This window comes from Sphaeramia orbicularis, chromosome 11, assembly GCF_902148855.1.
Source record: "Sphaeramia orbicularis chromosome 11, fSphaOr1.1, whole genome shotgun sequence".
NCBI classification, from domain to species: Eukaryota; Metazoa; Chordata; class Actinopteri; order Kurtiformes; family Apogonidae; genus Sphaeramia; species Sphaeramia orbicularis.
In genome coordinates, this window is record NC_043967.1 from 9,554,004 (window position 1) to 9,576,981 (window position 22,978).

Here is a 22,978-nt window from a genome sequence, read left to right on the forward strand (position 1 = left end):
AACAACTGAAGTAAATTAAACTTGATGTCATGTCTCTTTTTAGAAATCGCTCATAGGTGTAGTCATCATCACTGTAGTTACTGGTGCATTGCTGTAACAACATGCAGCTACTACCCATGCATTGGAATTGCACCATGCTGGGGGTCATAATAAGCGGTGCCAAGCCGAGGCAAGTCGAGCTGACACCAGCAGTGGAAAAGCAACAAAAGGAAGCTGCACAACCAGTAAGGACTGAGGCTGAACTGGAAATGTAATGTGGGTTCACCGTTTTGCAAGCAATACATCACAGTGGTCTATGTTGGACATGTTAAAGCAGCCTATTGATGATTCATAAGCGTTTACAACCTCAACTTAATATATTTTATATTCTTTGGTACCAAAAAATAAAAAAAAATATAGGCTTATTTACATATGAATTCCTACACTATGTATACTTTGCAGTCACATTGCTGCAAATTACACAGTATTGATGTGACTCATTTATATCTGTTTGCCTATCTAGTCAGAGACATTAGGTAATTATAAAATACTTTGGATTCTGATATGATTCCCTTCTATCTAATAACAGATTAAGTAAAGAGGGCCAAAAGTTACCACATAATTAGAAAAGCCAATATACAAAATTACAGAAAGTCTGGGCTCAAAGATTCACTGAAACAGAATAAGTACAACCATGTGTGATACGGTGACTTGGTTTTATTTACCTTGGTCCAGTTCCGTATATACATGTAAGGTCTTTGTGTTTGACTGGAAAATGATGAATTACCTTGGGTCCTGTCACCCAGCCGTCTTTTTTAATGACCTTGTATTTTGGTAGATCATATTTTAGGAAGGCATACAGGATATGATAGCTGGCAGCCAGAGGTAAGACTATATGTTTCCACCAGCTATTCCACTATATCCTGAGTTTATAAAATAAATAGTCAGATCCAGACTTTTTTTTTTTTTGACTGCGGTGAAATTAGAGCAGTAAACCTTTCTGATTCTGGCCAGGTTGGACGACGAGGAAAAAGTGGGAGAGAAACAGAGAAGAGGGGATTTAGAAAGTTCAAGTGTAGCCGCTGAAGAGGCAGTTAAAGGCTTTTAATAGTTACTCTGCTCCTTCTGTCAACTTTTCTTATTGACTCCTCTTTCACCTCCACTCCTCTGCTTTCCTAATCACGCAGATTTTTTCCACTTGTCTCTTTTTTCATCCATCCCCACCACTCTCCTGCAGTTTATCCCTCTGAATTTGTATTCCAGTACTAGTTTCCCAAGTTTATCCGATGACTCCACCACTTTATGTGTACAAGGTGCACTTTATTTTTTAACATTAAACCTACAAATATGTTACATTCAGGTCTATAGTTCTGGTTTACTGAGTCCATTTCATACTAAGGCTATTAGATTTATGAAATTAATGAAATTTATCACAATTTCATTTGATAAAACCATAAATATCACAGTGTACATTTTTCTTTCGTCTTTATAGTTTATTTAGTTTTCATTGGTCTAAAAAATTATTCAGTGTTTTGGTGTGTTTATAAATTTTTACTCATCTAATGTTGAATATATCTTTATCACTGTCATTGATTTGAATGGTCTGCATCTAGATTTGTGAAATATTTTGCTTTTTGGCAAATGTTTGTCATTTTCAGATCATAAAGAATAGATTAACATTATAAATAATCATTTTTGTCTCATTTTGATCTCATTAAATTCTGCTGGTTTTGTAAAGTTTAAAACAAATTAAACAAAATAACCACAAGATGAATTGCTTGCTATGTTTTGTTTCATGTTTTATGTCATTTTCATGTTTTTACATCTCTTGTATCATTTTTGTTGAGATTCATCATTTAACATTTTTGTGTTAATGCATTGTTTAGGTCATTATTTTTTCTTGTGTCTTGTACAAATAATTGTTTCTGGGTTTCTTCAACATTCACTTAGGATATATCAGATGGAAACCCAGCCCAGAAAGTTGGAATTTTTTTTTTTTTTCAGACGCATTCCTCTTTTATTTCTATTTTATTTCTCTCATTTCTATTACTGAGTTCCAGTTACATTAAATCACATTGTTACGATCATTTCATGAGAAGAAGTAAAAGTATTTTATTCCAACTTTATGGACAACAGTGTATTAAAGTTAGCCTTTCTGCTTTTTATTTCAGTGTGCCATGTGTTACAGTAGAGTCCCCTTAAATTCCCATCAAACACAGCGTGCTCCGTCACCTCCTTGTGTTGCCAGTGTTCCATTCTGCATGATGAGAAGAACAAAACTACCATCGCATATTGTTCCAAAATGAAAATACTGACATTAATAATGTTCCTCCCTGGCTACCAGCATCATCCTGGAAAAGGGACGAAGGCTCGCGACTAAACCCCCGAGGTGTTGTGTTTCCATCACTGCCCGTCAGACTAATCTACTGCAGAGTCATTTGACCAGAGAATCAAACCTGCTTGTTGCTGATTGCACATTTTCACTCTGAAGACAAAAGCCAGATGGTAGCTGGAGTTTTTTTAACACCAGTGCACTGGGAGCCAAATAAACCTAACCTTCCCAGTGACTTTATCAGTCAAAGCGTCTCCTCTACACCTTCAAAGGGCGTTTGTTGGGTGTCTTCTGTGGTTAGCGGGGAGGTGTGTGACCTCTGTGTTTCTAAGCCTCTAAAACATGGGTGTCCAACATACGACCCGCAGGCCAAAACTGGGTCCAATCTGGATGAATTAGTGAAATGCAAAAATTACACTTAAGATATTACCAGTCATTTTAGTTCAGGGGTCTAATTCAGCCCAATTCGATCTCAAGTGGGTTGGGTCAGTAAAATACTATCATAATAACCTATATATGCTGACACCTACAATATTTTCTCAGTTAAACAGTTAAATTACATGAAAGTGTTTACATTTACAAACAATTCTTTCACAAAAAAATGTGAATAACTGGAACAAATTTGAACAACATGAAATGTTTTAAGAGAAGTGAGTGCAATTTTAATAATATTCTGCCTTTTCCTAAATATTTCGTATATTTGTAGATCCACTGTGATGTGTAATTTGTGATGTATTTGTGTAAATGATAAAGTGGGACATAATATTGTAAAAGTTGCAGTTATTTTTCTTAATAAATTGCAGCTTCTTCATGGTTGTTCATGTTGGTTACATTTTTTAAAGGATATTTTGTAGATGTAAACATTTTCATAATGTAATTACAATTTTCTGACTCTAAAACATAGAGAAAAGTTTGGACCTTATTTGTTGGTTATTATGTTATTATTTCACTTCAGGTCATTTTGGGCTGAATGTGGAACCTGAATTAAAAATTACTTTGACAGCCCTGATCTAAGAGGAGTGTCCTGATGATACGGACGCCTGAGTCAGTTCATTTCAACTGTGACTGTATAAAGAGCAATAGAAAGACACACTAGATCTTTTAAGAAGCTAATCGTCACCTGCTTATGTATGCAGTATGTTAAAATACACAGCAAATCTTTAAAGCTTAGAGACTGAACTCATTTCTGTCTCTAAACTCACACAACCTTAACCCATAAAGACACAGTGCTAATTTTGTCGCAGTTCCCATAATTAATTTTTCTCCTTTTTTAACCTTTTTTAAGTGATTTATTACCATTTATTGTAATATTATGCTCTGTATTTTGCATTAAGTGAAAATCACCTATTTCCCTTTAATTAATAACCTAATCATGTAGATGTCCATAAGAAAACTAAAGAAAAAGTGACTTCTTCAGCAAAATATATCATGAACTGAACTTAAAGCAAGTTTCTCCATTTGCTGTCATTGATCCAACTCCATGGGTTTTACTGGTGAATCAATGTTGTAGAAGATGACGGTATTTCCACGTTCACTACGGAGCCTCTGAATGTCCAAATGGGTCATATCTGATGACCATGAAAAGATGACAAACTGTATTTTACACCAATTATTTACCTGTATTGATAGGATTAATGGATCAACAGGTATTAAACAGTTTATATCAGTAAATGATTATGGTTGCCAGTAGATATTTGGGTCTTTATGGGTTAATATGTTTTAATATGTGTGATCATTTTTATGCATTTCTCTTTCTCTTTGTTTCTCAAACATGGGTCAAAAAGTTCAGTAAACAAAATTGATCTAGACGTTCAGTCCCAGAAATGGAGTTATGTGTGGCTTTTATTTAGCATTTCAGTGACATCTCCATCGCTCAGTTGCCTGCCTGCTAAAGCCAAGCTGGTGTGACTAAAATACTTAGTCACAGTTCACCTCGGCAGCAGCGAGTCTGAGCATGACTGAGGCTCAGGCCTATAGCTAAAAGGCTTAGACTATCCTGTCTCTTACACATCACTGTTTCTTCTCTCATTTTGAAGTTGACAGTCTTACCCAAAGACTTTGCACCAAGGAAAAGTGGCATTTATACATTCTGTAACTTACACAGTATGTAACATGTATTATTATATAGCAGTGTGCATACTGTTATGTAGATTTCTGCTGTTTTAATTTTGTGTCTTACTAGAGTGTTTTAATATGTATATTTGGCATGTATATGTATTCAGGGCTATGTATATATATGTTTGTATATTTAGAGCTTTTCATATGTTTATATTTATTTTTTAATTTTTTCTGTTGTATTGATAATTTCTTTCCTGCTACTTTTTATTATACTTGAATGGAGCGACTGTAACACCCAATGGTTTCCCCCTGGGGTTAATAAAGTATTCTGATTCTGATTCTGATTTCCATCATTCCCAAGTGTACATGTTAGGGTCTTTGGTGTGACAATGTGAGACAGGAACCACCCAGTTTCTGGACAGTGTCCCACCACCACCACCCTGATTACAGAGTGTGTGAGCTGATCCTGTGCAGGTTTGTGTGTCTTTGAGTCAACACACACGTATTGGCGACAGGATTACAGCTACTGTATATGTTCAGCGTTAAAGATAGTCGTCTTGTTTCTCTAACCTGCTCCTCCCTTCCCTCCGCTCTCTGTCCTTTCCCTCTTTTCAGTTGCTTCCTTTTTTGTTCCCCTCCAGCCTCCTTTTCTTTCACATTGTGCCGCAGAGACAGTTGATAACAGCCTGTTGTCGACTGTGTGATAGGCTTGTAACTGCTTTTGCTCAGAGAAGTTGTGTGTCTCTTTTCCTGCTCAGTATGGGCTCTGCCCTCACACCCGGCCGAGACTCTGATAATGTCTATGCTGTTGTTCTCATACATTTGATAAGGTCACTTATTTGCTGAGTACAAAGCGACTGAAATAAGTGGAAATAACTGTGTATTAAAAAATGTTTTCCTTTTGATTAATGCTCTTTATCTGGAGAACTTGATTCACATTTTGAAAATATGAATGTGGTTGGGTTAGTGAAAGTTTAGTGGATGATTAAATGTATTTAGTTTTAATTTCTGTTCATTTTGTTAATACAATAAAAGAAGAGCTTATTGGAAAGGAACATTAAAAGATAAAAATGAGCAGCATTTTGGTTTGTAATCAAGAATTGCAGAGGGTGAATAGACTGATTTGTTTATTGCACAAATACTGAAATGACTGATAATAACAGGTAGGACTGTCATAATTATTATATGATCATTTCATCATGTGACCTAACATTGATTAATTTGTATAACTGTGGCAATCTTTTCAGTTGATCAAAATGTCACTTTTCCATCACATTTTGAGTGTAATCTTCCGCTGTTTGGGATTTGACTGGTGTTCTGTGAAATGTCAACTCACTTAACCCCTATTGTAACCTGTCATTTAGTTATTCAGATATTTAAGGGATTTAGGTCAGATTTGCTCTGTGCAATGTTTATTTACATCGACTACACAAGCAAACAGACTTATCGATGTGTTCCATTCTTGAATACAGATGTGTCTCCTTCATTAGATGTAAAAGTGTATTATCAGGCTTATATTTGGGCTGCATAGCTTGCTGAAAAAAATCCCATTGTTATTGTGGGCAGTATTATGATTCTAACTTGCAATTTGAGTCTTGTTGCTTGGTTATCAAGGAAAAGGCCCAAGTCAAACAAGCAAATATTACCTAACAAAACAAAAACATAACCAAAATACTCACATTTGACATGATTTACACAATACCTCTATCTGCATAATGTCTCTAAATCCAAACCATCACTGGACGACAGAGCTCATATGTTTTGTTGCAGTTAGTTTACCATAAATCCTCCTAAATCTGGACATTAACATCATAATATGCATATATTAGGATGTATTATGGTTGATTTTGGTAAATGTGCATCCCTGCCTTATACTATACTAATGGCATCAAATAAACACAGCGAAAATGAGGTTTGTGTGACAGTTAACTAAAATTTCATAATGATCAACAGCCTTAATGACAGGAGCCAATAAAAGTGAAAAGACCTTTTATTAAAAGAGCAAAATATTGACTGAAATGTGGTATTTGTGTTCACAGCACAAAAAAGGTAATAATTAATAAGAGGAACAGACCTAGCTTGGTGTTCAGGTGCAGACCCCCTTTTGGATGATATGACTATCATGTGAAAAAGACATTTAAAGGATGTTTTTCTTTGTTAGTTTTCACAGTCTGAAAGTATTTTACTGACTAGCTGCTTGTCTATTGTGTTCGTTACTTGAACAGATGTGGCTATAGTATCCAGAGATATGCAAGGATTAGGGGTGTGGGTGTGTACTTGTGTGTGTAATGAGTACCGCAGTCGTTAGCAGGGGAGGGGTGGCGGCGGCGGTGGGGAGGGGGCTGCTGCGTGTTGCCGTGGTGTACAGCGGGCGTGCAGAATGGCACAGATGGTGGTGGAATGAGACCCATACTTGGTGCATATTTACGCTGCTCTCCCGGGCGTCTGTCTGTGTGTGCGTCTGTGACTCTCCTCTCTTCCTCTCATTCCTCATTTGACAGTCTGAGCATATGCATCAGTGTCACTGTGGCAAGACACGCAGACATACGATGTGGCGAACCATCTATTTCCAGAACGAGTCTGTCTGCTGCACCTCACGGTCGCTTTGTTATCAAATTAAATCCTGCTGCTGTTGTTTGTCTGGAAATTATAATATAGCTCTTTCTCAAACACAGTATTTGTAAAACTAGTTTATTCCCTGTCTTAAGCCGGCAACCTGTTATATTAGATATGTTATTTAAATCTTTATCTTTTTTCCTTTTTTTTTTTGCCTTCAGATCGCACTGGGAAGCGCTCCACCATGCCCGACTCACCTGCGGACGTCAAAACACAGTCCAGGTTGACCCCCCCTACCATGCCACCCCCGCCCAGCACGCAAGGAGCACCCCGCAACAGCTCCTACACCCCAACAACACGTGAGTAAAGCCACATTTATAGTTTGGGGATCAGACTCATGTATAGTCATTTCAGTCAAGTCGTTCATTCTGGCAGGAGACAGCGAGAATTTTGATTGGTCCCCGTGGGCGACTAATGTTGTCTCATACATTTTATGATGCAGGTGATGATTGTTGATAATAAAGATAAGGCAGGTTATAGAATGCACTTATCACTTAACTCTTACAGGAACTTCAGATGTTTACTGACAAAGAATACTGATCCAGTACATGGAGATAAAATAAGATAAGATAACACAACATGAGATGAGACTAGATAAGATAAGACTAAATAAAATGAGATGATACACATCAAGACAGGACGCAAAAACACAAAATAAGATACAACGTGATAAGCCACAATGAGCAGACTGATGAGACTAGATAAGATACATTATAAAACACAATAAGGTAAGGTAAGACACGACAAGACAAGACAAACTGAGAGGAGATAAGACAAGATACCAAGACGTGACAAAAAATAAGATACAGCATGACAAGGCACAACAAGTTGAAACTATAAAGCAGGTCCAGATGATGAATGAATGAATGAGGAAGAGTTAATATACAACAAGATACAACACACACGACATGATAAGATAAGATACAGAGACTAGAGATAGAGACTAAATAAGATAAGATAAGATGAGATAAGATGATAAGACAGGATATAACATTATAAAACACAATAAGATAAGGTAATAAATAAGATGAGATAAGACAAGAGACAACAAGGTGAAATATTGCGTTATCATTATTATTATTATTATTATTATTATTATTATTGCACATAGTAATCAGAATAAAATGTTAGAAATGTTTCCCTCAGGATTAATAAAGTATCTATCTATCTATCTGTCTGTCTGTCTGTCCGTCTGTCCGTCCGTCCGTCCGTCTGTCTATCTATAAAAAAAAGAGCTGCATAAATGTAGTGTAAATGAACAAAACTTACTTTGCAAGATGTCTGATGTCAAGCGAGGTAAATAAATTCAAATACGTCACTTTGCTGCCTGATACTAAACACATGGCTCTCATTTACCGTGACCTATCTACAAGTGATGTCTTTCCAATATAACAATTTATTTTGCGTAAGGGTCCTCGGACACACGAACCGCCATTTATAATCCGTCATGATAAGGTTATGATTAAAGATGCAGAGAAGATTTAGGGGGATTTAGGAGGATCTAGCTGCAGAAATGGAATGTAGTATTCATAATTATGTTTTCGTTAATATAAAATTACACGAAAATGGGAATTGTGCTTTTCTTACCTTAGAATGAGTGATTTTCATGTACAGAGGGAGCAGGTCATTTGTTCTACAGTAGACTTTCATTCAACGTTAATGCACATTACTGTCACCGACTATGTTTGAGTGTAGACCAGAGTTAATATCCACTTAACTAAAAAGCCCTGAATGGACAGAACAACCACTGACTTTAATAAAGGTCCACTGTAGGGAAGAGTAAGAGGTTTATTCAGTCGGTTGGATTCTGCATCTTCATCCTGCCATGTCACTAATTATTGCACAATGCACCTTTAATTCTTCTCAAATGGAGGAATGCAAGTCATCCAGTGCGAATGTATTTTTCCATATCGTTAGCCTCATAGCATAATTGCTAAAGTCATATTTTTGGCCAAATTGTGATATTTGTGTAACTTAACTGTCCTATCACTGCTGATTGATTCCCAATTTGGCCAAAATTATGACTTAGGCAATTATACTATGAGGCTAATAATATGTAGAAAACAGAACATTTTAGTTTTGTGTGATGTCATGACTGCTGCTCATTACACCACAAAAGTCTGTTTTCACCGTAACCCACACAGACAAAAAGAAAAACACAAACACACAAACAATGTTCCTTAAACAGTCTTAAGGCGAAGACACACCAACCCGATTTTCAGCAGTCAGACCTCATCGGGCAGTCTGGCGAGGTCAGCGACATGAGTCTGGGTGGTGTGTTTTGTGCGATCGGCAGTTGTTAATGCCGTTGCCAGTCTTTTCAACTGATTCAACATGTGGATAAAATAAGATACTACCTGTCACTACCTGTCATTCATTCTGACCAATCTGATTGGTGGAGGGATCGCCCTTGGCTAGTGAATCAGTGAACGAGAAGTTTCCATGTGAATACAGCTATGCCAAGGTACTGCACTCTATTATTGTCTTCTATAATAGACCATTCACTGCTCATATCATATCTGAACTAGAAGCACTCGGAGAGCGCAGACCTCCGCCAAGGCTGATCAGTGGGCCTCCCCGTGGGCCCCCCCACCCCCGATCACCCCCAAAAGTTAATCATTTCTGCCTTATCCCATTTCCAACAAACCCTGAAAATTTCATCAAAATCTGTCCGTAACTTTTTGAGTTATGTTGCACACTAACGGACAGACAAACAAACAGACAGACAGACAGACAAACAAACCCTGACAAAAACATAACCTCCTTGGCGGAGGTAATAAGTGCCAGTCAGTGTTGACTATGGGCTTCATTCATTCCATGAAGTAAACACTGTTAGCATTGTTAGTATAGTGCGATTTCGCCTTAGTTTTCACCTGTGACATCTTTCTTCTTCCACAAGAAGAAGCTTGAGAGCTGACAACACCAGTATCTCCTTATTACTGTCCATCCGTTCAACAAGTGCAACTACAACAACCCTTCTGAACTACTCAACACTCTCTGCTGCAACAATGACTGATGACAGTGGATGTCATCAGTCAGGGATGTTCCGTCATTTTCCGGTTTTACGTCTTGCACAATCGCAGAATGTATGCTGAAGTTGGTAGTCGATTTGGTGTGTTCTTCACACTTTTTTGACTGTGTCAGGGAGACAAGAGCCGACTGATCAGTCAGGGTACCTTTTCTGGTGACGATTGGCAGTCGGGTTGGTGTGTATTTGCCTTTAAAAGTCTTGAATTTATAAATCTGCATTTAATACCTTAAAAAAGTCTTGAAAAGGTATTCAATTTGATATGGTAGGTCTTAAGCTGTGTTGCCATAAACTTGTTCACTGTGTTGTGTTCAAATGTGTCTGGGAAATGTCTAAACTGCAAAGAAGGTAACGTTAGTCGACTCAGTTCCACTCATTCCAAACCGACAATTTATACTGAAATTAGGAACCAATTATCAGTAACTTTGCAGCTGGTGAGAATTACCACAGAACATTCAGCCCAAAACACATGCAGTCATTAGTCACGTGCAATGTCGCCTAAGAAAACTGAGTTTGGGAACTTTAAGGGACGGCTCGCAAGCGAAATGTAAGCATGAGGAAGTGCAAATTTAATAATACCTGGGTAGAGAAAAGATCATTCTCAACCTGGTTGACACGAGTGGAGGTTGAGGTGTTTGAAGTTCACTGCACCTGCAAGAAATCAATTCAGAAAAGACTGGAATCAAAGCGCTGGAGTACATAAATACATTTTCCTAAATTCTAGGAGTCGCAAACTTTTGCCATCATGGTTGTAAAATCGGCTCTAAAAAGGGCATTAAATTCTGTTTTAAGTAGCCTTAAAAAGGTCTTATTTGTAGAAACCTGTGGGAACCCTGCACACACACAGCCAACACACTTCCGTTCACACATGGGGAACCAGACAGTTTCATTGGTAAATCATAAAGAACCTTATCAGCATCACAAAACCCCATTAACAAGTTGCATTGAGCGTTTCCAAATTGCAGACATTCCCGGCGACTCCCCCCGATAAGTTCATTAATGCCCACACTCACAAACCCTTGGAGCTTCGCCACGACATGCACATAGGCTGTGACGAGCAAATTACACCCTAGTATTCACTTAAAAGTGCACGCTTAACCACTTGCATGAAGAGCACCAGAATCAAAGAATCAAAGGCCACTTGCTGCCTGTGCTGTAGTAGCACTGGATGTCTGCAACAGGGACATTATTCTTCTTCCCTTCCTTTTTCAATGACTCGCTCTCCACTTATTTACTTTCTCCGTCTCTTTGTATCTGTCTGTCTGTGTCTGCCTGTTACAAACACTCACACTCCACAATTAACATCAGGGCTTCCGTGAGATGAGGGAGGAAAGGCCCGGCTCTCTCATTACGCATGCCGAAGGTTTTAACAAAGCAGTATGCTTTGATTTCCACCCAACGTAATTGTTACCAGATGCAGTTTGAGTATCTCGTCTCTCTCCTCTCTTTTACAGTGGCGGCTTTGGACGGCAGCCAGAGGGGGAGTGAGTGGATCGCTAGTCAAAACCTAATCTCATTAGAGGGAAAGCTTTATGCCGCCTTGTATCTCTTTGTACACTGACTCCCCCAATGCATGCACACACACATACACACATACACACACACGCACACACACACACACACAGATTCTGCTCCTGTACTCTGACTCGATGGGGTGTCACACTGTCCCCACTTGTTTAGACTGCAGAGAATGAGGGAAACGCACAAGGAGGTGGAGAGAGTCAACATGTCTCCAAAAGCAGAAATATGTTTTTTATGTGACGATCAAACAAGCCACGATGATTGGAAACAAATGTGGAGGACTGAGAATGTTTGCAGGGGAATGTAAATCACTTCAAATCAGTGGTTAGGTCCACAGGACGCTCAACTATGTTGTTTCCTTTGTTGCACACTCAGTGATTTTAGCTTATTTTTGGCCATTTGGTAGACAGCGTGAGAGGACGAACTGGCAATTAAAAACCAATCAGTACTTTTGTGTGACGCTGTCCCTCTGTAGAAGAAACTGCTCAACAAAACACAACTACAGCTGAAACGATGACGCGATTAATCGACTCAAATCGATAAAAAAAATTACAATTTTCTTGAATCGAACTTTCATTCCCTTAAATTTGCTGATGCTAAACATTGGCTCCGCTGTTGTGTTTCACACAGACACTTATTGTGATGCACATGATGTCAGGATCAACACGTAGTTGTGTTAGTTACATCTTAAGTTGTTAGTAACGAAGACCACAGTGCACTTGTTTGTAGATGATGTTTGACTTGTTTGTTGTTTATATATTTATACATATTTTTCTAGATACTTTTATACTGTTTTTGTTTTGTGTATAGATATTTTTATATATACTTTTCCTTTTATACTTTTCATGGTTATTGTTACAGCTGGTTCTGGAATAAAGGAGAAGTAGTTTGTCCTGTTTGTCATTTTCAGACATGTCTGTTTCACATTTTTACCATTTTTTTGACCTATTCAAATAATTGTTTAATCGCATTGAATCAAACAAAATAATCAATAACTGCAGCCCTAAACCCTAATCTGAAACTGATACTCATTAGTAGAACACACATTTACATTTTTCTTCATGTCCTTGTCTCTCACAGTAACCAATGGAAGCAGCCACTCCCCTACGGCGCTCAACGGTGCACCGTCTCCTCCCAACGGCTACAGCAACGGTCCCAGCTCCTCCTCCTCCTCCTCGCTGGCCAACCAGCAGCTCCCACCAGCGTGTGGCGCCCGACAGCTCAGCAAGCTCAAACGCTTCCTTACAACTCTACAGCAATTCGGCAACGACATCTCACCTGAAATCGGCGAGCGGGTCCGCACGTTAGTGCTAGGGCTAGTGGTGAGTACTGACTAAGTGGACTCTGGGCCTTAGGGTAGCTGGAAGTAGAACTCTGTTAATCATAAAGAAGAATAATCCCCCGCACTTGTTAAACACACCACAGAACCAGATGGAAGGTGTTAACAGAATCAGAAATTTAAGTTGGGATCACTTATTGCTGATTGAAAAACCTCCTGGGATGTATTTTAGTCCTTTCCCTTCTTAAGTCAGAAACATCACCCACCTAGTCTGTCAGCTGTAAAATAAACACAGGTTTACAAACCTCTGCCCTTCACCGACATCCATCAAAGCTGGAAAATGATGGCAGTGTTGTGTTTTTAACAAAGAACAACAAAAAACATCAAACCAGGTGACTGTTGTTTTCATGCTCTTAATCACAGTATGGTCAGATTTTATTTATTTTACTTCTTTCCTTCCATATTTCAAGTACATTGTATCTCAAACATGTCCATTATGGTTCCAAGATGATTAAAGACAAAAAGGAAAAAAACCTGAAGACAATGATCCACACATACCTCCGTTAAAATGTGAAAGAGTATGTAAGTCAGATATAATGATTTGAAAAACAAAAATCATCGACAGTGACCTTTGACCTTTCAGTTAGCTAGATCTTGACACTACACACACTAAATGTATATCGTTTTGACCAAGAGACAAATTTGAAAAATGTCTCCCAGTGTTAACAAATGTCAACAAATGGGAATTTCTGAAATTGTTTTGGAAATGTTCCTTTTACTTTGATCTTTGAACTACAAGAGTTGACATATAATTATCTGTCGTCACTGTCATCAAGACCTGACAGGAAAAAAAATCTGGTCGTTTAGACATTTTGTTGTGAATTGCGACTACTAACAGTCAAACAACTCCAAAAAGATAAAACAGAAAAAAAGACAAATCCTAAAACTTGTATTAATAAAGTCATTTTAAACCAGTATCTGTTATTCAATTGTAAACAGCACCATAATGAAAATAAAAGACCTCTGTGGCAAAGATGAGATGACAGCATTTGCAAAGGTATCATCAGATTCATGCATTAAAACATGTCAAAGTAAAAATCAAGTCGACAGAAATCAAAATACGACGCTGCAGAGATTTGATCAGACAGATGTTTCCTCCGACTTCGATGACATTGTTACATCAAGGCTCTATCACAAGAGCATTTGGTTGAAAATCAACGTGCAGATCTCAAGATCTACCACATGTCTGTGTGATCTGAGAAAATATGAGCGTAACAAGCGGGGGAATACAGAAATAGGGACTGAATGTTGTGCCGAGGAAGAGGAGGAGGAGGAGGAGGGAGGGTATTTTTTTAATTAGCCACACAGAGCATAGCCTCCTTTTGGCTTCGCTATGTTTATTTTTCTCACCGTCTGCATACGCACATGCCTCTCCTGTGTCCTTTTGGCTTACTGCACACACCCCCTCCCTCGGACGGCATCTCCCTCTGTCCCTCCCCCTGCCTTATTGAAAAGAGTGACACTGTTAATTAGCTAGTTGTGTGCTGGGGAGAGTTGGAGACGGAGACTCAGGAGGTTTCAGTAGCTGTCAAGAACAGCCCCTACGCAATCTGGGTGAACAGATGTAAGGCTGAATGTAACAAAATTCAGGTCTGGGAAATAACGCAAAGAGTGTGGGGAGGAAAAATAATATCTGCTGTTTTTTTCATGTTCTCTGTCTTACTTGATTTTTTTTTTTTTCCTTGTTTGTATTTTTCCTTGTTATACGTAGCAGATTATTCTCCCTCGTGCACCTCTTTCAAACTTCCTCCTCTGCATCTCAGGGAAAACTGTTGAAAATTAAAAATAGTGTCACCGCTGTCTCGTCACGCCACCGAACCCGAGTTACAGGCGACTAAAACGAAGAGAGACAGACTGGTTTGGGTGTGTGGGACTGACAGAAATGCATAACCGGCTGTCGACCCCCCACAGCTCCAGACGCACACATTGAAACACAACCCCCTATTTATAACCGTACAAAAACACCCCAAATACCCACTCATGGTAAATAAACTGGGCTCTGCATCTTCTGTGGTGCATTTTTGTTGTATAAGGAGACGATGTATGCAGCAGACAGGGCCTGTTTGTTAAAAAAAAAAAAAGAAAAAAAAACACACAAGAGGACAAAATCTGAAGGAGTCGTGTATTTCTAGCTTAAATGTTCTCACTCAGCTCAGTTTGTTACTATTCTGCCTGCATAAACCTACAAGGTATTGGATGCATAAATTAGGGAAATTAGGGAATGCTCTGCAAAAATTAGCACATTTTCATTCATGTCACAGTTTGGTTTTGAGAGCAATATGTTTTTGCTTCTGTATTTACTTAGACATGAAATGATTCTGTCAATGAATCAGTTAGTTTTAAGTTGACGATGGATAATGTTAGGCTTCCCAAGTGGCAGTACTGACTTTGAGAGAAAATAATAGCTTGAAAGATTAAAAAAAACAAAAAAAAAACAACTCCCATCTTGAATTTTTACAGTTCATTTGATGTTCGGGTCCACATTTCTGAATTAATTGCCAATTGTGATATTGAGTCATTCAGATTTATTTATTAAGATGTTTATTCCTTTGCCGTAGATGTCCAGTTCAGTTGTTATGCAGTTTTTAATCAAGTGAAAAAGAATTAATCTCAAATATGAATCATTTGTTTTCAGTAGGTGTGGTTCTATCTACTCTTAAAAATCACAAATGAAAACACAGATCTCAGAATAGCAGGGAAAGGTTTTCTGCTTGGGAAATATGTAAAAGTTGGTTTTATGGATCAAAATAAAAGCAAGTAAGTGCAGTGGAAACAGATTTAGCAAAGAGCTGTGTTTGTGAACGATAAGGAGTAATGTTGACTGAAATAGAACAAGAAACAGAAATATAGAAACGAATGTTGAACAACTGCCCAGTTCACATTAATGTATGTGTTTTGCAAAACTGAGTTTGTTCCTCTTGTTCACACTCAAATGCATTTTGGAACCAAAACTAAGATTATAAAATAAAAATGCTTTCCAGTGTGAAGATTTTTTAAAAACTCTGGTTTGTGTGTATCCTTGTGTTCAGATTAAATGGAAAGACTGGAAAACAATGACATCCTATTTTGCTGATTAATATTATGTCTTTGTGTAATGAAGCTGCACCTGAAACATCAGATCCATGCATATAAATGAGTGTATGACCTGCAGTAGATTGAGGTCAGCTCAGATACGTTAGGAAGATGGACCAGATCAGCGTCATGAACAAGTCCACATCATGTAAAGGAAACACTTTACCTAATTCATTTATATGGTAACAGAAGACAGATCCTACCATCAGCATCTGTTGTGTCTATGTTTGACAGAAACAACGGTTTGTCTGAGTGTTTGTTCCAGTTTGGAGTCGTTTTTATGTTGGTGCTGGAAAGAAAATATCTGTTTATGAGAATGTCCATGTTATTGTGGACAGGACATTAGTCTATGAAAGGGTCTGGTATGATCCAGATCAGTGGTTCCATTTAGTGGAAGAAAGTAAAGCATCCTCTGGTTTTAACCAACTCAGGTAACATTTTAACAGTATTTAATATTATTATATTAGTATGTATGTTAAACAATAATGAACCAGCTTTAAATATACACATAACACAACCCATTATCGGATAATTCAGTTATAATTTTGTAATACATCTGGAGGAAAGCCTGAATAGTTTCCATATTTTTAACAATTTCTCAGCATTTCCAAACTTTGCCCATGAAGACCCAGTGTTACTTTTGTGGCAGTTCCCCAATGAATTTTTCACTCTATTTAACCTTTATTAAGTGATTTATCACTATGTATTATAATAGTAGCCTCTGTATTTTGCATGTTTCACTGTAAATCGTGCATTTTCCTACATTTAATTTTGACGTTCATGTAAACTCAACGTAAATTCAAATGCTATTCTATCAAAACAGAGGAAACTGAAGAAAAATTGACTTTTTCAGCAAATATATCATTAACTGAACATAAACCAAGTGTGTCCATCCACTGTCATTGATCCAACTCCATGGGTTGTACTGGTGAATCAGTGTTGTAGAAGATGACAGTGTTTCCACGGTAACTACGGAGCCCTTGAACGTCCAAATGGGTCATATCTGATGACCATGAAAAGATGACAAACTGTATTTTACACCAATTATTTCCATGTATTGATAGGATTAATGGATCAGCAGGTATTAAACAGTTTAAATCAGTAGATGCTTTTGGTCACCAGTGGATGTTTGGGTCTTTATGGGTTAATCAATCAATATTACATCGGCCTTTACAAATCCACTATTGGTCGACTTGTACTTTTATTACCGCATAAGCCAATCTGACCTAATGTGAATAAAATGTTTGGCGATCATATTTTGGAACCATTTCTCAAACACACAGCGTTCTCACAGAGGCAGATCTATCATTAAAGTCCACATGTGAGTCCACATCCACAAAGACCCGGTAGAAGATGAAACCCATTTTTCCATCATTTTTCTCATGATGATGTGGCTCATGCATGTGTGTATTTGTTTTGTTAATTGAAAACGATGTGCGCCTTTGTTTTCCTGAGAGTCTTTTCGCTGAGACCTGCCCCATATGTTTCCCATTACAGAACCCGAAAACATTCACTACAGGCCCAGAATATAGCTTAGCTTCCAATAAGTAATATTATCACTTAATGTCTTCCACATGGATTCATGTGTTTTCTCTCCCCTACAGAATTCCACGCTAACCATCGAAGAATTTCACTCCAAGCTCCAAGAAGCCACCAACTTCCCTCTGCGACCTTTTGTCATCCCCTTTCTGAAGGTAGATATTTAAATATACAATTACCACTGAGGGGTTCTCCTGCCTGGCTGTCTGATCAGCCAGATCTGGAACACATTTAGCAAACCCACATCCAGATGTGCATGCTTGTGTTCATGATATTTATCGTGCTTTTTTTTCTCTCTGTATTTTGGGGGGTCTCGCTGCTCCTTGCCTATATACATTTCTGTCTTGTATGTCTTCTTAGTCTTTTCTCCTCTTGCATCACGCTGACTTTCTTCACAGTTTCACCAGATACTGTCATATGTGATATCTTTCTCACATCGTCTGGTTTTCCTCTCCTGTGTCTCTTCCTCTAACAAATTCAACAGTCCATAAATGATTTCAGGACTGATGTTGATGCGCTATTTTACAGTTTTTTTTAAAGACTGCAACTTTGCACAAGATTTTAAAGTGGAAAGAAGCTGTATTTTTAAGGAGTAGCTCCACGTGTACACTTGAACAGCACAGTGACTGTAGTTAGTTAGTAGAATCTGCATGTAATTAACATAACATGCATCACATTAAAGTTATCCAACAAGAAATCAGTAAGAAGTAATTACTCCTGTGCTTAGTTTTGTATGTTCTTTATAGACTTAACTATTTAAAACAGGGGTGTCAAACTCATTGTAGTTCAGGGGCCACATTCAGCCAAATTTGATCTGAAGTGGGCCAGACCAGTGAAATAATAACATAATAATATATAAATAATGTCAACTCCAAACTTTCCTTTATGTTTTAGAGCGAAAAAGTACAATTATATGATGAAAATGTTCACATCTACCAACTATCCTTTAAAACAATGTGAATAATATGAACAAACTGAAATTTCTTACGAAAACTAAGGGCAGTTTTAACAATATTATGTATCAGTTTATCATTTACACAAGTGTATACAACTTACAGATCACAGTGGATCTATAAACACTATAACACTAATACTAATAACACTAACTAATAACACTAACTAATAACAGGCAGAATATCGGTAAAGTTGCTCTTTATACATTTCAAAATGTTCATATTTGTTCAGGTTATGTGCGTTTTTGTGAAATGATAGTTTGTTTTAGTGTAAATATAATAAGATGACATGAAAATGTTTACACTTACTAAGAGAAAAATGTGAATTTGTGAGTATTTATAGGTTATGATGATAGTATTTTACTGGTCTGACCCACTTCAAATTAAATTGGTCTATATGTGAAACCTGAACCAAAATGATTAATATTTTGAGTGTAGTTTTTGCATTTCACAAATTCATCCCAGGGGCCAGACTGGACGCTTTGGCAGGCCGGATTTGTCGGATTTGTCGGCCGGATGTTTGACACCTCTGATTTAAAAGAGACTATTCAGCATTATACCCATGTCAGACAACCCAACAGCATGAGCAGTTTGGCCAAAATAAAGATGAAAAGCAAAACCAACAAATTAATTGCAAATATTCAAATAACACAAGAGCAAAACAGTCAGATTTGAATAAAATAAATCACATCTTGTGTCTTTTCAACATACAAACATATCACTTTTTTGTTAAATGTGATTTATTTGTCAATAAACATACATAGAAAATGCTTCTAATTATTCTTCAGTATACTGGGAAAAAGTCTAAACGCTATGGTAGCAAAGCTTACGAAAACCAAATTGGTCACATCTGTAATATTTAACTGAATCGTCTTTATCTTTGATTTCAGCATGAATTTATGTGGCATCATTTCAAAAAGTTTATATTAGTTCATGCTAGTTATTTCCATCATTTTTTTTAACATATAATGTTCCTGAATATGTTGAACCTGAGATCATAACTGTCCCCTCAGCCTTGTACTGTAGGCGCTAGGCATGATGGGTAATCACTTCATCTCCTCTTCTCACCTGATGCCCCATCACTCTGGAACAGGGTCAGTCTGGACTCACCAGACCACATGACCTTCATCCAGTGAAACATTTCAATAAATGAGAAGCTCCTTAATGCATGAGTTTGGGTGAAAGAACATGTTGCAGCTGAAACATATTCATCACTGCAGTAATTATCCAATGGAAGGACCTGAACTTTTGGCTTAGTCAGTAGTTCAGTTCAGACTGTGTATTAGTTTTGAATTCTTATTCTTTAGTTGTTCCAGTGTCCTGACTGGTTGATGTGTGAATATCACATTCATGTTTAGTTTCTCTCAGTTGAATCAAACGTGGATAGTGTGAGACAGTTATTGATTTATTTCTTTATGCACTGACTGTAGTGATGATCAGTGGTTTTAGTGCATTTAGTTTAATAAAAGGGGGGTTTGTTACTCCTTGTAAGTGGTCCTTTTTATTATTTGCGCTGTTATAGCATCTGTGTTAGTTTGTTATGTTGCTATTTAATAAACATTAACCTCTATATGGGAGCATGAAGAAATATTTTAATATGATACATGGTATTTTGGCCTTAATATGATTTATATGTGATTCTTAATTAACCCTTAGAGACCCATAATTATTTTTTTTTTACAACTTTCAAATGATTGTTTTTCAAGTGATTTCTCACCAATTATTACAATATTATCATTTGCATTTTGTATTTTTTAGTGTAAATCATGTATTTTCATATATTTGATTTACCAATCATGTAGATGTTTATAAAAGCTTAGAGTAAATTCAAAGGTTATTAGATCAAGTGCATCTCAGGTATCTAAAATACATGAAAGCAGTTTTAATCCATGACAAAAACAGAGGAGAGTCAGATGTGCAGTAAGAAAAACATTAACCTACATATTCCTCAAATGTAATGATTCGGCCAGTTCCTTATGTCCGGAGTCTGCTCATCAAATTTAACCTTTTAGCATGGACCATCAACCCATTATTCATTGAATACAACAACGTCATGTATGTATATAATGTTATTAACCCTTAAAGACCCACAAGTATTTTGTCACAACTTCACGGGATTTTTTTGTCTTTCCCAAGTGATTTATCACCATTTAGGATAATATTATCCTCTGCATTTCACCTTTTTTCAGTGGAAATCATGAATTTTCCTATATTTGATTTACCAATCATGTAGATGTTCATAAAAGCTTAAAGTAAATACAAAGGTTATCCGATCAAATCAGAAAAAAGGAGGAAAAAGTGAGTTTTTCAACAAAATACATCATTAACATGTATGATAGGATTAGTGGTTAAACAGGTATCCAGCAGTTTAGATCAGTAGATGTTTTTGGTCAGTGGTGGACGTTTGCTTCTTTATGGGTTAAATTTATTCTGTATTATTACTGGCCCCTGGTTGGTCAGTGTATTTCCGACCAGAGGACAGCGTTCTCTTTCTCTTTCAGCCTCCTTCTCCTCTTTCTCTCAGAGCTTTGTTTTGTCATTGATTGCTTGTCCCACTAAGCCACATTTTCAGTGAGTATTTTTTCCCCGTTTTTCAGCCATTAGAATAACATGACCAGTGGAAGGAGCCTCTGCCCATTCATCACCCCTCGCCTCGCTTCAGTCACAGCAGCAGCGTATACATGGTTTTATTCCAGCGTGGGAGCAAGAAATGAAGAGCGATGAGGGTTTTTCTGTTGTATTTTCGGCTGAAATAGCAGACGTTTATGTGAATTTGGACTGTTTTTGTCAGATAAGTGCATATTCGCAGTGTTTGTATTGGTCGTCAAAGATGACAAATGGGGCCGGGGTCTATATTTGGATCTAGAGGGTTTTCACTGAGTAACAACAGTTCAGGTCCTGGTTGAAGCCGAGATCAATATCGGTGTTTTACTGAGAGATGAAAAGCAGGGACAGGCCAATCATTTAACACAAAGCTCATTTATTTTTATTATACGCCTCTGAAAAGGCACTTTTATTTCTTTTATACTTATTTTCACGCTTTTCCTTCTAAAGTTTTCTCTATTTTTCTTTCTGCTTCTTTTATCTGTTGGAGAGCAACGTGGCCAAAAATGTTCTCTTTGTAAAAGTATTCAGTTAATATCTATAATTAACATGATAAATGGCAGATCAGATGGAGTCCAGAGTGTGAAGCCAGACAGTTATATTTGGTTTTCAATTATTCATGGAGGACAGAACGAGATGAAAATGAGGCAACAGGGCAAATATGTCCTAAAAGATAAAAGCAGCACAGTTACAGTTTCAGATTTTGTCATTTAGGGATAATTTTGTCCATTTTGTTTGACAAAAACAAACATAACAAGATGAAACAACGTTAAAGACTCAAGAAGATAAAAGTTGTTCTAAAGGATTCAATAAGATGAAGACATGTGGTCTCTGATTTTGTCCTTATTTTCTTTATTTTTGATTTATGCTGTCTATGTGGCCTTTGCAACAGTTAATCAAAATAAAGAAAAGGGATGCAATGTGAGTTCACAGACAACAAGATGAAAATAGCATAAGAAATGTATTAATGCACTCACCAATAGAAAAACATTTCACAAATCTAGAGGCTGAACAATGAAAATTGAATAATATTGAATTATAATGCTAAAATGATGCTCAAAATGGAAATATACACAAGTAAAACCAAGGCGCAACAGAAGTGACATAAGAAATAAGAAGACGTAGTAAGAGAAAAACACACCTGTAGTATTGGATTTAATGACTATATCAAATGAAATTTCAGTTCTTCTGATACCAGACAGAAAAGACACAAGAAGACAAATGTCATGAAATATACAACAAAATGAAAATGATGTAAGACGACAAAAGCACGACTGTAGCCTGTGATTTCATGCTTTTTTTGTTCCTTTATTTGTAATTTGTGTTGTGTATTCTGTGTATTCTGCCCTGGCTTCTGCAACAGAGAATCAAAATGAGGAGAATAGAATAGAATAGAATAGAATAGAATAGAATAGAATAGAATAGAATAGAATAGAATAGAATAGAATAGAATAGGCTTTACTGTCATTACACCAGTTGTGCAACGAAATTACAGGTGGTCTCGGCCAGCAACAGTGCACTTATATCTAAATAACAACACAATAAATTATCGCAGCCTGAATTCTTATTTAGCAAGATGAAAACAACGTAAAATATAGTTGTGGTTATGAACCTCGGGACAAATGTAAGGATCAAATGTTGAGTCAACATCCAAATACTCACAAGTAAAATTAAGCAAACAACAACTTGCATTTTATATAATATTAATATATAGTTTAATATGTAAATAATATTCCATTTTAAATTCCAATTCTATATTTATATAAATATTTTCACTCATTTGTGGTCTTTTTCTTGTTGTATGTTGCTGCTGTTAATTGTGAAATTTCCCTACAGTGGGATCAATAAAGACATATCTTATTTTGTAGGCGTTAGCTGACATTGTAAACATATCAAAACCCAAAGACTAAAGAAAAGATGCCCATCATGATAACGAA

At 37.1% G+C, this 22,978-nt stretch overlaps 1 protein-coding gene across 4 annotated transcripts in view; it reads left to right on the top strand.

The window, feature by feature from the left end:
- Positions 1-22,978, top strand: part of runx1t1 (RUNX1 partner transcriptional co-repressor 1) — a 102,153-nt gene that overhangs the window by 43,145 nt on the left and 36,030 nt on the right. For all 4 annotated transcript variants that reach the window (XM_030147824.1, XM_030147826.1, XM_030147825.1 and 1 more), the window contains exons 2-4: positions 7,147-7,284; positions 12,615-12,856; positions 17,550-17,639. In XM_030147824.1, coding sequence (XP_030003684.1) covers positions 7,147-7,284; positions 12,615-12,856; positions 17,550-17,639 — 470 coding nt within the window. The remainder of the gene's footprint in view (positions 1-7,146; positions 7,285-12,614; positions 12,857-17,549; positions 17,640-22,978) is intronic.